The sequence below is a fragment of the Euphorbia lathyris genome, chromosome 3, assembly GCF_963576675.1.
Source record: "Euphorbia lathyris chromosome 3, ddEupLath1.1, whole genome shotgun sequence".
Taxonomy (NCBI): Eukaryota; Viridiplantae; Streptophyta; class Magnoliopsida; order Malpighiales; family Euphorbiaceae; genus Euphorbia; species Euphorbia lathyris.
This window is the reverse complement of record NC_088912.1, coordinates 29,909,598-29,926,358: the sequence shown is the minus strand read 5'-3', so window position 1 is coordinate 29,926,358 and position 16,761 is coordinate 29,909,598. Positions and strand designations below refer to the sequence as shown.

Below are 16,761 nucleotides of genomic sequence, written 5' to 3'. Positions count from 1 at the left end.
CCGGAAAAAAACCATAAGGATCAATTTGCGAAAACGTGAAACAACATTGGTTTTTTTTTAAACCAACTCTTACAATTATTACTATAAGTACAACTCTATCGTGTTAGATATTATAAGGCCTAATGCTCCTCTAGCCCCCTTAACTTGTTCAAATTGATCATTTTACTCCTCAAACTCATCGAATGTCCTATTTACCACCTTAACTCCATAGAAATGGTATTTTCCACCCTCTTAACTTGTCCAAATTAGTCATTTTACCCCACCACAACTCATCGAATGTCCTATTTACCTCTTTAACTCCATAAAAGTGGCTTTTCTCACCTCTTATGGTCATATTTACACTCTTAACTCCATAAAAATGATATTTCTTACCCCTTTATAGTGCAAAATTAATAGCACTTATTCAAATGAGTTTGAAAATATATATTTTTAATATCAACTTTTTATTTTGTTTTAATTTGATAATTATATTGATCCTTCATGTGTTTATTATAATAATATTGTATTACAATAATTAGATAATCAAAATTTAACTAGCAAAAAAAATTGAAAAGAGAAAGAATGAATAAAAGATACAAATAACAAGAATTTTTTTTTTTTTGATAAAAAAACAAGAACATTAATATAAACAAGTTAAAGACATTATATGTAGGGAAAAGGTACCAAAATAGGCCTATGATTTTGGAGAAGTATCAATTTAGGTTCCACATATAAAATAACACCAATATAAGTTTAACGTTTAAAAATGTATCAATTTAGGCCTCGATGACGGATTGTAAGAGGTGAGAAATACCATTTTTATGGAGTTAAGGGGGTAAATAGGACATTCTATGAGTTGAGGAGGGGGTAAATGGACAAGTTGAGGGGGTGAGAAATACCACTTTTATGGAGTTAATGGGGTAAATAGGATATTCTATGAGTTGGGGGGATAAATGGACAAGTTGAAGGGGTGAAAAATACCACTTTTATGGAATCAAGTGGGGTAAATAGGACATTCAATAAGTTGAGGAGGTAAAATGATAAATTTAGACAAGTTAAGGGAGCTGGAAGAGTATTAGGCCATATTATGATAAAAAGGTATATTGGATCTTGTTTATCATTTTAAGTTTTTATTTCAATTGATTTATTAACGTGGTATCAAAGCCTTTTTAAATCATAACAATCTCATTTATAGGTGGAATGTCAACACATTGTATGATAAGCATGTATTGTACATGATTCAAACTCATAAGTACCGTTTGGTTCACGGAATGGAATAGAATGGCTATTCCAAAGGAATAGCAAAAAATGTAACTATTCCTATATTTGGTTGACGGAATAAAATAGAATGGAATAGATAATTTTTTTTATTCAAAATGCAATATTACCCTCAAATGTAATGTCTTATTTCTTTTAAAATTTTAATTATTACTATAAATTGTTCAAATATTTAACACAAAAACATATGAACATGTAAACACACAAAATACACACAACATGAAAAAACACAAAAAAATATGAACGGTAAAATTACACACAAAAAATGTAATTTCTGAAACGGATACGGATACGGAAACTGAAACGGAAACGATATTGGGAAACGTAATTTCTGGAAAACATAGGAAACGGAAACGTGGGGGAAACGTGTAAATATTATTATAGGGGCATATTTATAAATATTAAAAATATAATAATACATTAAATAAAAACAAAATTGAAGAACAAGATGAAAAAAGTTCAAACTCAATCAAGATTCAAGAGACAGTGATTATAGGAGAAAAAAATATGGATAAGTTGTTTAAATTGAAGTATACAAGGAAGTAATTATCTCTCAAATACAAAGTTTCAATTTTCCTAATCTTAAATTAAACAGAACTGCAAAATAGAAAGTTTGAATTTCCCGAATTTTAATCGAAATAGGTGGGGAAACCGTTTAAAAACTGAGAGACGTGTTTCATATTTTTGGTAATTACAGAAACGTGCCCGGAAACGTTTCGTATCAGTTTCTGAGAGTTTCCGTTTCCCACATCTGCCGGAAACGGGGAAACGCTTGTCATGAACAGTTTCCGTGCATTATAGTGTATAACAGGATTTAAAAGACACTCTGGAGCATTTAGCCTTTTACATATCAAAAACAAAATAAACAAATCTTTCTATCTACATATTACATTTATGATCTTTTCACTAACCTGCTATAAGGATGGCTGACCTCTATCACTAAACTAAACATTGGTCATCGAAAAACTCCATTCGGGGGGATTGAAAGGATCAAAGAATCAACTTCTTCAGTTTTTCCATTGTACTGCAGACATTATAAACAAAACGAATCACTAATGATGACAGACAAACTGCATTAAAAACTTCCATGAGATAATCATGGATAAGCAGAGCATAAGAATAACGGGTAAATTACACTCGTGACCCCTCAACTTTGGTCTTTCTTTATGTCTGCTGAACTTCAAAAAACAGGATGTAAAAATTCCTGAACTTTGCTCTTTAATAACAAAAACTTTTGACAACTTCAACAGCAGATAACCCTCCATTGCAGAGCTGCTAGCAATGATATCCTAGACAACTTTGATTCTTGAACTTATTGGTTTTGAGGTTGTTTAAGTGTTGTATGGTTAGGGGAGAGAAAGTGGTTGTTTAGAGATGGAAAGCTCCGAAAGTAATGATTTGGAAAATTGAAAATGTGGTTCCATGAGAAATGTAATTCTAATCAATTTTAATTCTTGAATTTTTCCATTTTGAGTTAGTTTACTTTCATCCAGACTTTTATGTTAATAAAATACAAAGTTCAAGAACTTTTATGTATCGCTTGGCTTTGAAGTTTAAGGGCTACAAAGAAAATAAGGCCAAAGTTGAGGGGACATGCATGTAGTTTACCCTAAGAATAGCAAGAAAGCAATCTCATTTTGAGCATACTAAAAAATATATTTCACCTCTTTGGAAGAGACGGCATTAGGTTTTCCACAGCCTGAACAATAATAGAGCCAGCTACGTTTTCTCCACAGCTCGTTACTGCTGCAAATACACATCATCCATAAATCAGCACCATAACAAAATGACATTAATTACACAGACCCTATTTGAAACAACGTGCATTGCCAAAATTTAGTGAAAATTGATTCGAATAGGATACTGCATATTACTATGTGCTAATCATTTTCTGCTCACTTGCATTGCGTGTGAATTAACTTAAATTCTGTAGTAATTCATATATAACTAGAGTATTTCGTATTTCAGATATTGCGTATTTGTGAATAAATAACAAATTATACTTTCTAATAGCTCGATAGCTTTTTGAATAGAATATATATTTTAAATATACTACTATAGCTATCTATTTAATTGATAGTCATAATATAAATTATATACAAGCATATCTTTTCTAAAAACAAAAGTTCCATACCTTGATCTTTTTTATCAGGACAATTCCCTTTGAGATATGAAATGTCACTCCGCTCTAAATGTATGCCTTCTTCCTGTGCAAACTTCTTCATCATCTGGCCAATGAGATTGTAGGCAACCATGCTGGTCTCGTCACAAACTTCTTGGATCCTGAGGTATAAGTTTGTATCCGCACTTAGCTCATGTGATGCATTCTTTTCTCCTTCGGAAAATATGTTAGAAATGGGTATATCCACAGGACTTTCTGAATCAACTGCTGGACTCTCTTCAGCAACATTTGACCTTTGAGTGGGAGGAAGATGCGATGTATACTTTTGCTTAGTTTCTACTTTGTACTGAGTTGTATCCCCATTAAGCATACCATCAACATTTGGCTGGGAATCTGCTGGTACATATTCTCCATAACTCTCTTCTAGGTCGGACTTGATAGAACAAGATGCACTTCTTCGAATTATCCGGAGATGATGTTGCTGACCATCATTGTCACCATAAGCCGCAGAGTAATTTTTATCATGATAATCATAACTACTATCATCATCCTCACTTTCCTCTAATTCTTCCATATATGCATCAGTAAAATCCTCATCAAAGTCGTGGTCAGGAAGAAAACCCGAAACAATCTGCTTCATATGAGCACTTACACTTAATATGCAGTCCACATCCTCTTCCACTTCATCCTTTAGGAAGCAGCACCCACTTGGTGCACTAAGAGAATTCCTATTGATAATATCAAGAGCTTGTGATAAAGATTTGGGAATTGTATCCATATCACTGCATTCAAAAAGATATACCATTAACATTTTCTTTATTGCTGTTCTTAAAAACGCATTTCCGATAACAGCATACTTGTCAACGAGAAGGTGCACTCTTTTCAGATCTGCGATTTTAACCTTATATCTAACATTGAGCAGCCAAATTGCTTTTACTATCTGATTCTGCAACATTTTTATTTCTGGTGAGAAGTGGTTAAAGTCTGTCGTGGCCGGTGAGAGTTTTAGTAATAAACCTGCTGCAGCAAGTGCTTTGGCCAATGGGAATTGAAGCTCATGTCCTCTACCAAGTTCCAAAAGCATTTTCTTGCTAATCTTCCTTATCATATAAATCAGCTTAGATCGGCTGTCACCATATCTTTTCTGGTGTAAACTAGGAGTGCCAGCTGAGGCACCTTTAAGTTTCCTACGCATAGCAACCAGGGCATCAAAAGGCAACTCCTCTAGTCTATCAAGTATTTTAATAGCAGATACATGATATGGGTGAAATTTGGGTATCAAAAGTGTCAAACAATTGTCTCGAACATTCTGTGGGTTCGTTAGAAGTTGAACAACCTTAGAAAAAATCTCTATATGGATATTACAATGCTGATCCCTAAAAACCCTTGGAATTAATTCTCTGATCGCCTTCTTCAACTTTGGACGGGTTTTTCCAAAGTTGACAGATCCTCTTGCTAGTAACATAGCAAAATGGAAGAGTCCCTTGTTTGTCAAAACATCAATGCATGACAGAAGGATCCCTTCTGACTTAGAAGTGTCAAACAATTTTTTTGTCTCTTCAATGATATCATCCTGCATTTCATCATCATCTTCTCCAAATGCTTCTTTAACATGCTTTGTAACTGTCTCAAAGAATATCTGTGAAAAAGTAAATACAAAATAAATTCCAGATGGTACTGTAAATAATACTGGAGATAACTAAAGCAACAAGCAGACACAAGCCATGCATAAAGGTTAATAAAGAAGATATAATATCACAGCTATATCAGTTTGCGCATCTCTTAACACTGAGTCAACAAGGAAACAAACATGGATCTTAATTAAGAATTTATTGTTCTATCCTACAACTTCTCATGTCTCTTAAAATTTAAAGCTTAACTATTTTCTTAAGTACAAATTCTACTTTTCTTTCATTATTCTGCATCATTTAAACCAAGAAATGACAGACAGGAATACCAGCTACACAGCATCTTATCCTAATTGATATCCCAGTTGTTCTTGAAGATTACCCTTTTCATATATTTATACCCTGGAACACTGATTCCATATTTGTATCTATATCCCTGTTTTTCACTATCAGTAAAGATTTAAAATTTGAAACCCTGAATTAGCTTATAATAAGAATAAGTTCATGCCATTTTCAGATGATTTGAGAGTGAATTATAACTTATAACAAGATCTTCAAGGTTAATTTTCCATGCACGTTTGATTGTTAACAAATGCTGCCAAAAGTTTCGTACTATATTTTTGAGGAATCTCTTTACTTTGAAGGTCAGCTGATAAGAAGTTTGTTTTTTCTCTGTAGAAATACCAATCTAATTGCACCCACCCTATACTTAATATTTCTCAAGGTAACTTCAGAATGAATAAAGGTATAGCTAGCATTAAACTTTGAAAGTATTTTATAACTTCCAGAAATCTTAAAATTATTATCTGATAGATTAAAGTCCTAGAAGGAAAGTTCAAAGCAAATTTTGCATGAAATAACCAATGAAAAGGGCATAGATACAAACCAATGATAACAAGAGTAAAAGAACCACTAACAAGAATCCTAGTAAAGTATTTTAAAAGACAGACCAAAACTTACACAATCATATCCTACATTAACTAATTAATGTCACTACATCAATATAGTTATAGGCGGCTCATTTTCTTAGCTTCAATCAATTAGTTTTTCTGTAATTGCTATGGTGCTTGTGCTTATTTCTTACTGTTGACACATTGATCCGAATCAATGCTGAGTTAACAATAGCAATGGTTTCTTTATTCAGTTTACATAAAATTAGATAGACTTCTAGAAGAATTCATGGCGAAAGAGTATAACTTACATCATCTTCCCTAAGCAGAGACTCTGGCAATGACCTGCGGAAAACACAATCACAGTTACAATAATTGTTACATTGAAGTTAAAGTACTAAGATATGGCAAGGAAAAAGTCAATCACCTAAACTTCAAACGCTTCTCTTTGGATTTAGAAACACGGAGTCCCATCAACCACCTTCATGTAAACGCAATACGGTCAGTTTCTTGAAGGAGCTATTTACTCAAGAACTCAAGAGAGCTGAAGTTATCAACCAAATATATCATGAAAAATTGAACTAAATTTAGTTTCTCAGCGCATATATAAACAATGCTAAATAGCAGTGAAAAGAAAATGCGAAGCCATTCCGTGATTCATGAGGTCTAAAAAAAATTGATCTAGTGTAGCCCACTCGCTGAAGCAGTGTAAACTAATTCAAAGGAAACACTATATACCATACTAAAGAAGGACATGAACATCTACGGACGAAAATAAATGAACTGCATTGGATTTAATTCCCGTTTAAAAAGAAAACCAGATAATTTTAAGAGGGAAAACAGGAACAAAGAAAGAAACAGACCTTCTCTTGAGTTTAAGCTCCTTCTCATGTTCCTTAAGATGGGAGAGTATAATTGAGCAATCTTTTCGATACAATCCTATTGTTGCTACCTCCATGTTAATGATTTAGGGTTTCTGGTTGATATTTACATGAATTGAGATGATACAAAGAGGAAGAGGATTTTCCTAATTATCTAATGAAAGATTTAAATTACAAGGGTTTAAGAAGCCTGACCAGGAGCCAGATGTGAACCGACCCGACCCGGCCGAAAGCCAGAAAATCGGAATCGAAAAATTCCCCCCAAAAATATCTTTTTATTATTATAGATAAACGTTTAAATATCAATTTTATCACTAACTAAAAGAAATTTTGAATAGCTAAGGTGGGTTGGTCCGAGTAGTAAGGTGTTGAACTTCTGCTTGACAGGTTTGAGGTTTGATTCTCCACTCCGTCAAAATTTAACCCTCGTTAGTAGATGATCTGTAAATTCTTACCCTTACCTAAACTTTTTTCGACCAAAATTTTTTTTGAATACATTAGTTTATCATTATTTAATTATTACATAAGACTTTTTAAAATTAATCCTATCTAAAATATCTATTGAACACAGTATAAATAATAGGTCAAATTATCACAAAATAGGTAATCACAAACAATTTTGTAACATATATACACGCGGATGTTCAAAATTATTTCAATTTATTGACGAACTTGAGTCAAATTAAATGACGATTAAACCATTCCGTTCAAATTTTATATTAGATAAGGGTAAATTTAATCTTGCTTGGAAATGTTAGGAGGTGCTAAAAATTTATCATTTCATATGATATGGGCAAATCTATACTTTTACAAAAACGATTAGAACAAATTTGGACTTTATTTATTTATTGTATGGAACAATTATGGTTGTGGTTTAGGTTTCATGTGTAGGTATTTTCTACGGAAAATGTCCTCCCTAATGACCTTTACAAACTTGGTTATGGTAGAATTGCACGACATGTGTCTCAAGAGCGTTGGACGTCGAAGCTATGAAGGTCCCTACTTGATTTTTTTTATAAAGCCAAGAATTGATTAGTTTAGCTAAGAAGCATGTGGTCACGTCTGAATGAAGCATTGGTATTACTTATTCAAACTAATCAGTTCACTGAGAGATTAATGAATGTCCGAGCAACAAATTAAGGTGACGGGACCATGCCTCATGTTCGACTTGATATCGCACAACAAATGATCACTTTGAGATTAAAATTCGGTTCTCAGTATTTATACATGGGATTATTATCTAAAGTTGGATAGTCATAATGTCTTTGATGGAGCCGGTGTAAAATTCACCTTGTACGATGGGACATTGTGTGTCGGCCAAGATGTTTGGGTGGCCTGGGAATTCGCCCCACGCGGGTGTTTAATTTGGCTATGGTGGCGAAGCTTGGTTGGAGGTTAATCACTGAAGATTCGACCCTTTGGGTTCAAGTTTTGAGGAACAGGTATATGAGAGGTACGTCTGATCTTAAGGAGATTCGTGCTAAGCAAAATTCTAGTCAGGTTTGGAAGAGCATTGTGCAGGGTTCAGTTTTATTGAATCATGGGCTTGAAAGGCTCGTTGGGAATGGTACTTTAACGAAATTCTAGACTGATAGATGGGTGGGGGATAGCACTCTTAAGGAAAATTGTATTTCAGTGATTCCTGAGACTGTTAGAGGTAGATCTATAGCTTCCTATTAGAGGAGGGAAGGGGGCTGGGATTGGGAGATGCTTCATGGTCTGATTCCGAGCTCTACTTTGCTTCATCTGGCATTAATGGTCATTTTTCCTGGCGACGAGCAGCAAGATTCCTGGAGGTGGCGGCTCACTAGTTCAGGTATGTTTAGCATCAAATCTGCGTTTAGTTTAACCCAAGTCCAAGGGAGGGATTTGATGCATACTAAGAATTGGAAGATGGTTTGGAATTTGCAAATCCCAGAGAGATTGAAATACTTTATTTGGTTACTAATGTATGAAGCTGTTTTGGTTAATGCAGTTTGGATGGCGAGACATCTGAGCGAGTCTGATGTGTGCTTAGCGTGCGGTTTGTCGGAGTCATTATTGCACGTTTTGAGGGACTACAGTGAGGCTATGGGGCTTTGGCGGATCCTGATACCTGCTGCGAATTGGACTGAGTTTTATCGCGCTGATCTTAGTTCTTGGCTGTTAGCTGGTCTCAGTAAAAAAATGGGAATTGGCATGGTATAGGCTGGAGTACCGTGTTTGTCTACACCATCTGGTGGTTGTGGCAGTGGAGATGCTCGACGGTGTTCGATCCGAATACTGCTGTTTGTCGAAATAAGCTGGAATTTGTATATGGTAAAGCTGGGGAATGTCAGAAAGTCTTTTTAGATGAGCAGCACATGAGCAATAGAAGTAGAAGGACTGTCATGGTTAGTTGGAAGCCCCCGTCGAAGGGCTGGATCAAGGTGAATAGTGATGGCGCTTGTAAGGGAGCCCCGGGTCCGGCGGCTGCAGGGGGCGTTGCTCGGAATGACAATGGAGTTTGGGTAGGAGGGTTCACTGTTAACTTAGGTATTTGCAGTGTTGTGCTTGCGGAGCTATGGAGTCTGTACTTCGGGTTGAAGTTTGCTTGGGATAGACATTTCCGTAGAGTTGTATTCGAAATGGACTCGCTTGTGGTTGTGGATTTGGTGAAGAATGGTAAGGATCATAGGCATATGTTCTTTTGGCTGATTGATGAGTGTCAAAGATTGTTAAGACATGATTGGGAAGAGGTTAGGTTGATTCATGTTCTCCGTGAAGATAACCGTGTCGTGGACTGGATGGCGAATTACGCAGGAAGTTTACCCCTGGGTCTTCACGAGTGTGAGGTGCCCCCTGCAGGCATCCTGGATATCTTATTTTCTGATATTTGTGGTACTTGTCTTCCTAGGATGACTAGTATCACTTAGCTTGTTCTTTGTTGTGCTCTGGGGTTTCGTCCCCTCCATTAAGATAAAAAAAAAGGATTTGATTAAACCTACAGTTTTTACTAAATTGGATTTAGCTTGGTATTCAATTAAAGAATTAGATAATCGCATAAAATGCAATTATAAGTCCCCCTCTATTCAATAAGAATATATATATATATATATATATATATATATATATATATCTCTGCTAGGGTTTATGGTGAAACGAGTGAGGGATAGATCTAGGGATAGGGGGTGGCTGTTGGCGGTGAGGGGGTGGCGTCGGCTGGGATCTGGGCGAATCGGGATGGGGAGATCGGCAGGGAGGGGGACGGCGGCCTGGAAGGTTGGAGCGTAAGGGGTGAGGAGGGTGTTGGAAATTAGGCTAAGGTACAGCAGCGGAAATATAAAAATTTTAACCTATTTCCATTAACCCTAGGATCCATTAATCGTTATTTCAGATAAAGAGGGATAAGAAGAATTACCTTTTGATGATCAATTTACCGTTGTTAATGAAGTGCCCACAACTCTTCTCCGAGTTCCCAAACACGAAATAAAACACGGGAAGATTAAGTTAGAATCAACCGTTGAATAGCAACCAAAATAGATTGCCTCTAATTAATCAACACAAGATCAAGGATAAAAGAAATAGATGAAATCAATTGATCGGAAGGAAGCCGTAGAGAAATCTCGTCCTCGAACTAGGGGTCGAATTTTCTCTCTCTTGCACTAGGGTGGATTTCGAAAATCTCTCTAGGGTTTGCACACTTAGATTTCGAAAATCCTAAGGGAGGGGGTATTTATAATCTCTTGTATCTAATCCCTAGTTAGATAGAATTAGGTTACTCAATAGGAATTCAATTCGGAATAGAATTCCTAATTATTATCTCATTATATATCTAATATATTAAGGATAATAATAATAACCTTATTGGATAATAATAGGAGTATTATAATATAATTAAAACTCCTAACTTATTTATCTCTTAATTAATTTAATTCATAATTCTAATCTAATTAGAATTAATAAAATCAAATTAATTATTCATGTATTTTACTACATGAATTTCGACCCCCCTCCCTTTGGTCCATGGGCCTTATTGGGCTCAATTGGGCTTCCATCAATTAATTAACATCTATCTCTCTTTTAGGTTCCAAGTCTTATGTGTGACCCATTAGGTTCTTATTGCTTCTAGCCGTATGCAACGTTATTAAATAATTTTCAAAGAATTATATTTAATCTTTGCATAACGGAATGATGTACAAAGTATGTGATTAGCAAGTCCGTAATCATTCCCCCAGAGCTATAAGAAGACAGGTTGATTCTGTCGTTAACCTTTCCGTATTAGTTACAATATAATTCGATCCTTTATCAACTACATCCTTGAACTAAATCTTATGACTATGGATGATGTCAAGTCACATATAGCGAGACGTTCGTTTTACTTGTACAGGCCGAGTCAACTCAAATAGATAGGTTAAGTGAAATCTGTATTTCAAGTCTTAAGCTATCACATTGCAAGGATTTAGAGTCGAGTCTTCCACAAGCGATCCTTGGATGTATCTCCCATTTATCGGGAGTGATAAATGCTCAATCCAATATATAACGATCCCGCAATCACTTCCTATGATACCCAACATCTACTGTTCACACCCCAGAGTCATCTCTGTTAAGGATCGTGCTACAGCAGAGTCAAAGCGTCACATTCCGTAATCCAGAATACCAATTAATATTCCTTTGAGTCTAAGGATTAGTTATACCTATTAATACCAATGAGATGAACAGGTGACAAGGATGAATCTACCCATCCTGTTATCTCAAATCGGATCCCCAATCCTAATGAACTACTTTTCATCGGATCCATGTAACTGTCCAGATATCTGTATATATGAAGCTTGTGAGATCAGCTTTCTGTCGGACAGAAGACATTGTTATATGCAAGTCTCAACAGTGATATATCAATCCTAAACATATCACTTGACTTGGGGTGGTTTTAAGTTTATCAGTTTATTATAAAGTTTTGTCTCACTTCATGCTTGTATGAACACTTTATAATCACTTTAAATAAACTTACGGATTTCCTTTTATTAGACTTTATTTAGTGCTTAAAAGGGATTGCCTTTATATAGTTATAAAACATATATCTCATTAAAACAAATGATATAAAGAACAATTCATTTACATTAAGTTTGTATCCTAGAACAATTGTCTATAGGACACTAAACCCCAACATACTCCCACTTGGACTAAAGCCAATTGTTTCTAAAACTTATCCCAGTAGAAGTTAAATGATGATCATGTACTTTCTGGGTTAAGGGCTTTGTCAACGGATCTGCAACGTTGTCCTCTGTAGGTACTCTTTCTATTCTCACATCTCCTCTAGCCACAATCTCTCTTATGATGTGGTATCGCTTAAGGTAATGCTTGGACGCATTATGAGACCGTGGTTCCTTTGCTTGCGCAATGGCTCCATTGTTATCACAATACAGTGTAATGGGATTTACAATGTCAGGCACCACACCAAGTTCTATAATGAACTTTCTTATCCAAACCGATTCCTTTGCTGCTTCCGCAGCTGCGATATACTCTGACTCGGTCGTAGAGAAAGCTACGCTTCCCTGCTTGGAACTCTTCCAACTGACCGCGCCCCCATTCAAGATAAACAGGTATCCTGATTGGGATTTAAAATCATTCTCATCTGTGAGATGACTTGCGTCTGAAAATCCTTCTATTTTCAGATCACCTTCTCCGTACACTAGGAACATATCTTTAATTCTTCTCAAGTACTTAAGAATGTTCTTGACGGCAATCCAATGCTCGTCTCCCGGATTTCCTTGGTAACGACTCGTTACAGATAACGCGAACGCTACGTCAGGTCTAGTGCATAGCATAGCATACATAATCGAACCGATTGCGCTGGCGTACGGGACTACAGCCATGCGTCTTTTGTCATCATCGGTTTTAGGACAATGATGATTGTTTAACTTTACTCCATGTAGCATGGGTAAGTTACCTCATTTCGATCCAAGCATGCTAAACCGATTTAGCACCTTTTCAATGTATGTAGCCTGTGAAAGACCAAGCAGTCTTCTCGATCTATCTCTGTAGATCTTTATACCAAGTATATAAGCTGCTTCACCAAGGTCTTTCATTGAGAAGTTACCAGATAACCATACTTTTACCGACTGTAGTAGAGCAATGTCATTTCCCATTAATAATATATCGTCCACATATAGTATGAGAAATGCTATAGAGCTCCCACTTGCTTTCTTGTAAATGCAAGCTTCTTCGCAATTTTGTTCGAAACCAAATTGTTTTATGGTTTCGTCAAAAAGCTTATTCCAGCTTCTTGATGCTTTCTTGAGTCCATAAATGGATCTCTGAAGTTTGCAAACTTTATTTGCATCCTTCGATATGAAACCTTCAGGTTGCATCATATATACATCCTCAAGCAGGTTTCCGTTTAGGAAAGCTGTTTTCACATCCATTTGCCAAATCTCATAATCATAGTGAGCGGCAATTGCAAGCATGATTCTGATTGATTTAGACATAGCCACAGGAGAGAAAGTTTCGTCATAATCAATTCCTTGCTTCTGACGATATCCTTTCGCTACTAACCTAGCTTTGTAGGTGCTAACCTTTCCATCCATGTCTGTCTTCTTTTTGAAGATCCATCTGCACCCAATGGGTTTTATCCCTTCGGGTGGATCAACCAAAGTCCACACTTGGTTAGTATACATGGAATCCATTTCAGAATCCATGGCCTCAAGCCATACTTTAGAATCTGGACTAGTAAGAGCCTCTTCGTAGTTTTTGGGTTCATCGTTTAACACGGGAACCTCATTATCATCTCCCACTAGAAAACCATATCTAACTGGGAGTTCACGAACTCTTTGTGATCTACAAATAGGTGGCACTAGAGTCTCATCTAATGGGACTACTTCGGGTACCTCAACCGCCTCTGTTGTTTCAGTCGGTGTTTCTTCTTCTTGAACTTCGTCAAGTTCAATCACGCTTCCCTTTTGTGTTTCTTAGAGAAACTCTTTCTCCAAGAAGGTTGCATGTTTGGATACTATCACTTTCTGATCATCTGGATGATAGAAGTAATATCCCACAGTTTCCTTAGGGTATCCAATGAAGAAACATTTCTCAGATTTAGAATCTAGTTTGTCGGACGCAATGCGTTTGACAAATGCTAAACAACCCCACACTATCATGAATGAGAACACGGGTTTCCTACCAACGAACAATTCATATGGTGTGGAACTAGCGGATTTAGTTGGTACTCGGTTTAGGGTGAAGAGGGCAGTTTCTAAGGCATAGCCCCAGAACGTCTTTGGAAGTAAGGCCATGCTCATCATGGATCGTACCATATCTAGTAGGGTACGGTTTCTCCTCTCGGATACACCATTGTGTTGTGGTGTATAGGGAGGTGTCCATTGTGAGCATATCCCACATTCAGTTAGATAATTCAGAAAATCATCTGAAAGATATTCGCCACCTCGATCAGATCGAAGCGTCTTTATTTTCTTTCCTAATTGATTTTCTACTTCATTCTTGAAGCATTTGAATTACTCAAAAGCTTCTGATTTGTGCTTCATCAAGTAGATGTAACCATATCGGGTATGGTCATCTATGAAGCTTATGAAGAATCTGAATCCTCCTCTTGCTTGGACTGACATAGGACCGCATACATCTGAATGAATGAGTCCTAGAGTGTCTGATACACGCTCACCTTTATTGCTAAAGGGTGTCTTTGTCATTTTACCTTTTAAACATGATTCGCATGTTTCCAATGATTCGGGCTCGATTGGATCTATAAGCCCATCTGAATGTAGCTTTAGCATGCGTCTCTTGTTTATATGGCCTAAACGATAATGCCACAAGTAAGTTGAATTATCTAGCTTATGTCTTTTGGTATCAATTGCAAAAACAGGAATTTTGTCATCTAACACATAAATCCCATTTTGTGATATTCCTGAAAAATAAAAGATCGAATCTTTATAAAAATTGCAACTCTTGTCTTTTATTGAAATATGAAAACCGTCGTCAACAAGACGGCTAATAGAAATAATGTTACGAGACATTTGCGGAACGTACAAACAGTTCCTTAATTCTATTACAAGCCCAGAGGGCAAATTTAAAACATAATCTCTAATTGCGAGGGCGGCAACTCTTGCTCCATTTCCTACTCGCAAGTTTATGCTTTCTTTCTTTAGTTCCTTAGTCTGTTTTAGCTCCTGCATATTCGTACAAATATGAGATCCACATCCGGTATCAAGTACCCAAGATTCAGACTGTGAAACTGTATTTATTTCAATATAAAACATACCAGATGTTGAAGCACCGCCATTTCCCTTCTTGAGGGAGGCTAGGTACTCCTTGCAGTTCCTCTTCCAAAGCCCGTCTTTACCACAAAAGTGGCACTCTCCTTTGGGCTTCTTCACTTCCTTTCCCTTAGTTTTGTTGGGCACGGCTTTCTTACCTTTCTTGGGATATTTAGGATTGGGAGAATTCCCTTTCCTCTTCTTTGATCCCTCAATGACAAGAGCCGGTATGGCTTTGTCTTTCTTCACATTGGGCTCAACTGACTTGAGCATGTTTGCAAGCTCTTCAAGAGAGGTTTGCAAGTCATTCATCTGATAGTTCATAATGAACTGTGAATAACTCTCTCGGAGGGATTGAAGAATTAAGTCTATGCTTAATTCGTTATCCATCGCAAATCCAATACTAGAAAGTTTGGTAATGTAGCCAATCATCTTGACACAATGTGTCATGACAGATGTGCCCTTTTGCATCCTGCAACGATATAGCAACTTGGATATCTCGTAGCGTTCGCACCTGGTTTGTTTCCCAAACAATTCCTTTAGGTGCATGATGATGGAATAGGCATCCATTTCCTCATGTTGCCTTTGTAATTCCGGTGTCATCGATGCAAGTATGATGCATCCGGCATGATCATCATCAGCCTTGTGCTTCTGGTAAGCATCAATTTCCTCAATGGGAGCATCATCAGCAGGGAGAGGGGGTATCGATGTATCAAGTACATACCCTATTTTATCGAACTTCAAAACGATTTTGAGGTTACGAAACCAGTCGGTGAAGTTTGAACCATTCAATTTGTTATCGGTAAGAATGTTTTGCAGATTGGTTTTAGTCATGATTTTACGAGTGTGTTTAATTAAACCTGAGAGTGAGAAAGAGTAAACGTATGTCATTCATTTGCTTAAAGTATATCAATCTAAAATTATAGGCCTTTTAGTTTATTTTAGATTGCTCCCACTATTTTGCCAAATTAATAGCCCTCCATATTAATTCGAAGAATTTCACAAATCCTTCAGTGAGCTAGGATCCTAACTCCTGAGATTTCGCCTTGAGTTTGCTCAACAAGCTAGTCTCATTCGTTAGGTAGATTCATGTAATCAATCACATCTTTAATGTGATTCCTAGGTTATTGGGTTACTAACCACATTAGTAACTAATATGCTATTCACATTAATCCCAACCAAATTGCCCATTAGTTTATGACAACATGAGTTTGCTCATCCAATTATCATAATCTAATTTAAGTATTACCCCATATTCATGAAAAGTAATTTTCGATAATTCAGGTGTTACCGTAAGACCCCGAGCTTGAGTTTGCTCAACAACCCAAAGGCCCCCAGTACTGCCGGCTGAATTATAATATTAGGGAGGGGCAACCGATTTTAATAACTTGTTTATTTACTTAATCTTTTAATGAGAGATTTTATTTTAGGTCTCATAATCTAACTTAGTCTTGATTTGCTTTAGCGTACATCAGACACATACATTCACATACATTGGCATTATGGACATATCATCTAAATTATTCCGTCGAACCAAAGACGGAATAAAAGGGCAAACCTAAGGAAATACTAACTATTACATATTTCTCTTTAGGTCCTCCGTCTTCTCCATGGCGCCTTGAAATTACATATTAATTTCTATACTACTAAAGAAAACTTCAATTGAATTGAAGGGAATCAGATGAGAGGAGAAATTACAATAGATAGTAGAAAGGCAGGACTCGCAGGCCCTATTTCAAAAATACCAAAAGACTAAAAGAG

At 36.4% G+C, this 16,761-nt stretch overlaps 1 protein-coding gene across 3 annotated transcripts; it reads right to left on the bottom strand.

The window, feature by feature from the left end:
* Window positions 1-1,752: 1,752 nt before the first annotated feature.
* Window positions 1,753-6,919, bottom strand: LOC136224495 (uncharacterized). Of its 3 annotated transcripts, none has more exons than XM_066012848.1 (6): window positions 6,761-6,919; window positions 6,325-6,378; window positions 6,209-6,242; window positions 3,392-5,018; window positions 2,922-3,000; window positions 1,753-2,281 (listed from the first exon to the last, which is right to left on the bottom strand). In XM_066012848.1, exons 1-6 carry the CDS (start codon window positions 6,853-6,855, stop codon window positions 2,248-2,250), a joined length of 1,923 nt encoding a protein of 640 aa, XP_065868920.1. In that variant the 5' UTR covers window positions 6,856-6,919; the 3' UTR covers window positions 1,753-2,247. The 3 variants fall into 3 exon arrangements, with proteins under 3 accessions (XP_065868920.1, XP_065868919.1, XP_065868922.1); XM_066012847.1 differs by having other exon boundaries at window positions 1,754-2,281; window positions 2,922-3,003; XM_066012850.1 differs by having other exon boundaries at window positions 1,754-2,281; window positions 2,922-3,003; window positions 6,325-6,441; window positions 6,761-6,888.
* Window positions 6,920-16,761: the final 9,842 nt, after the last annotated feature.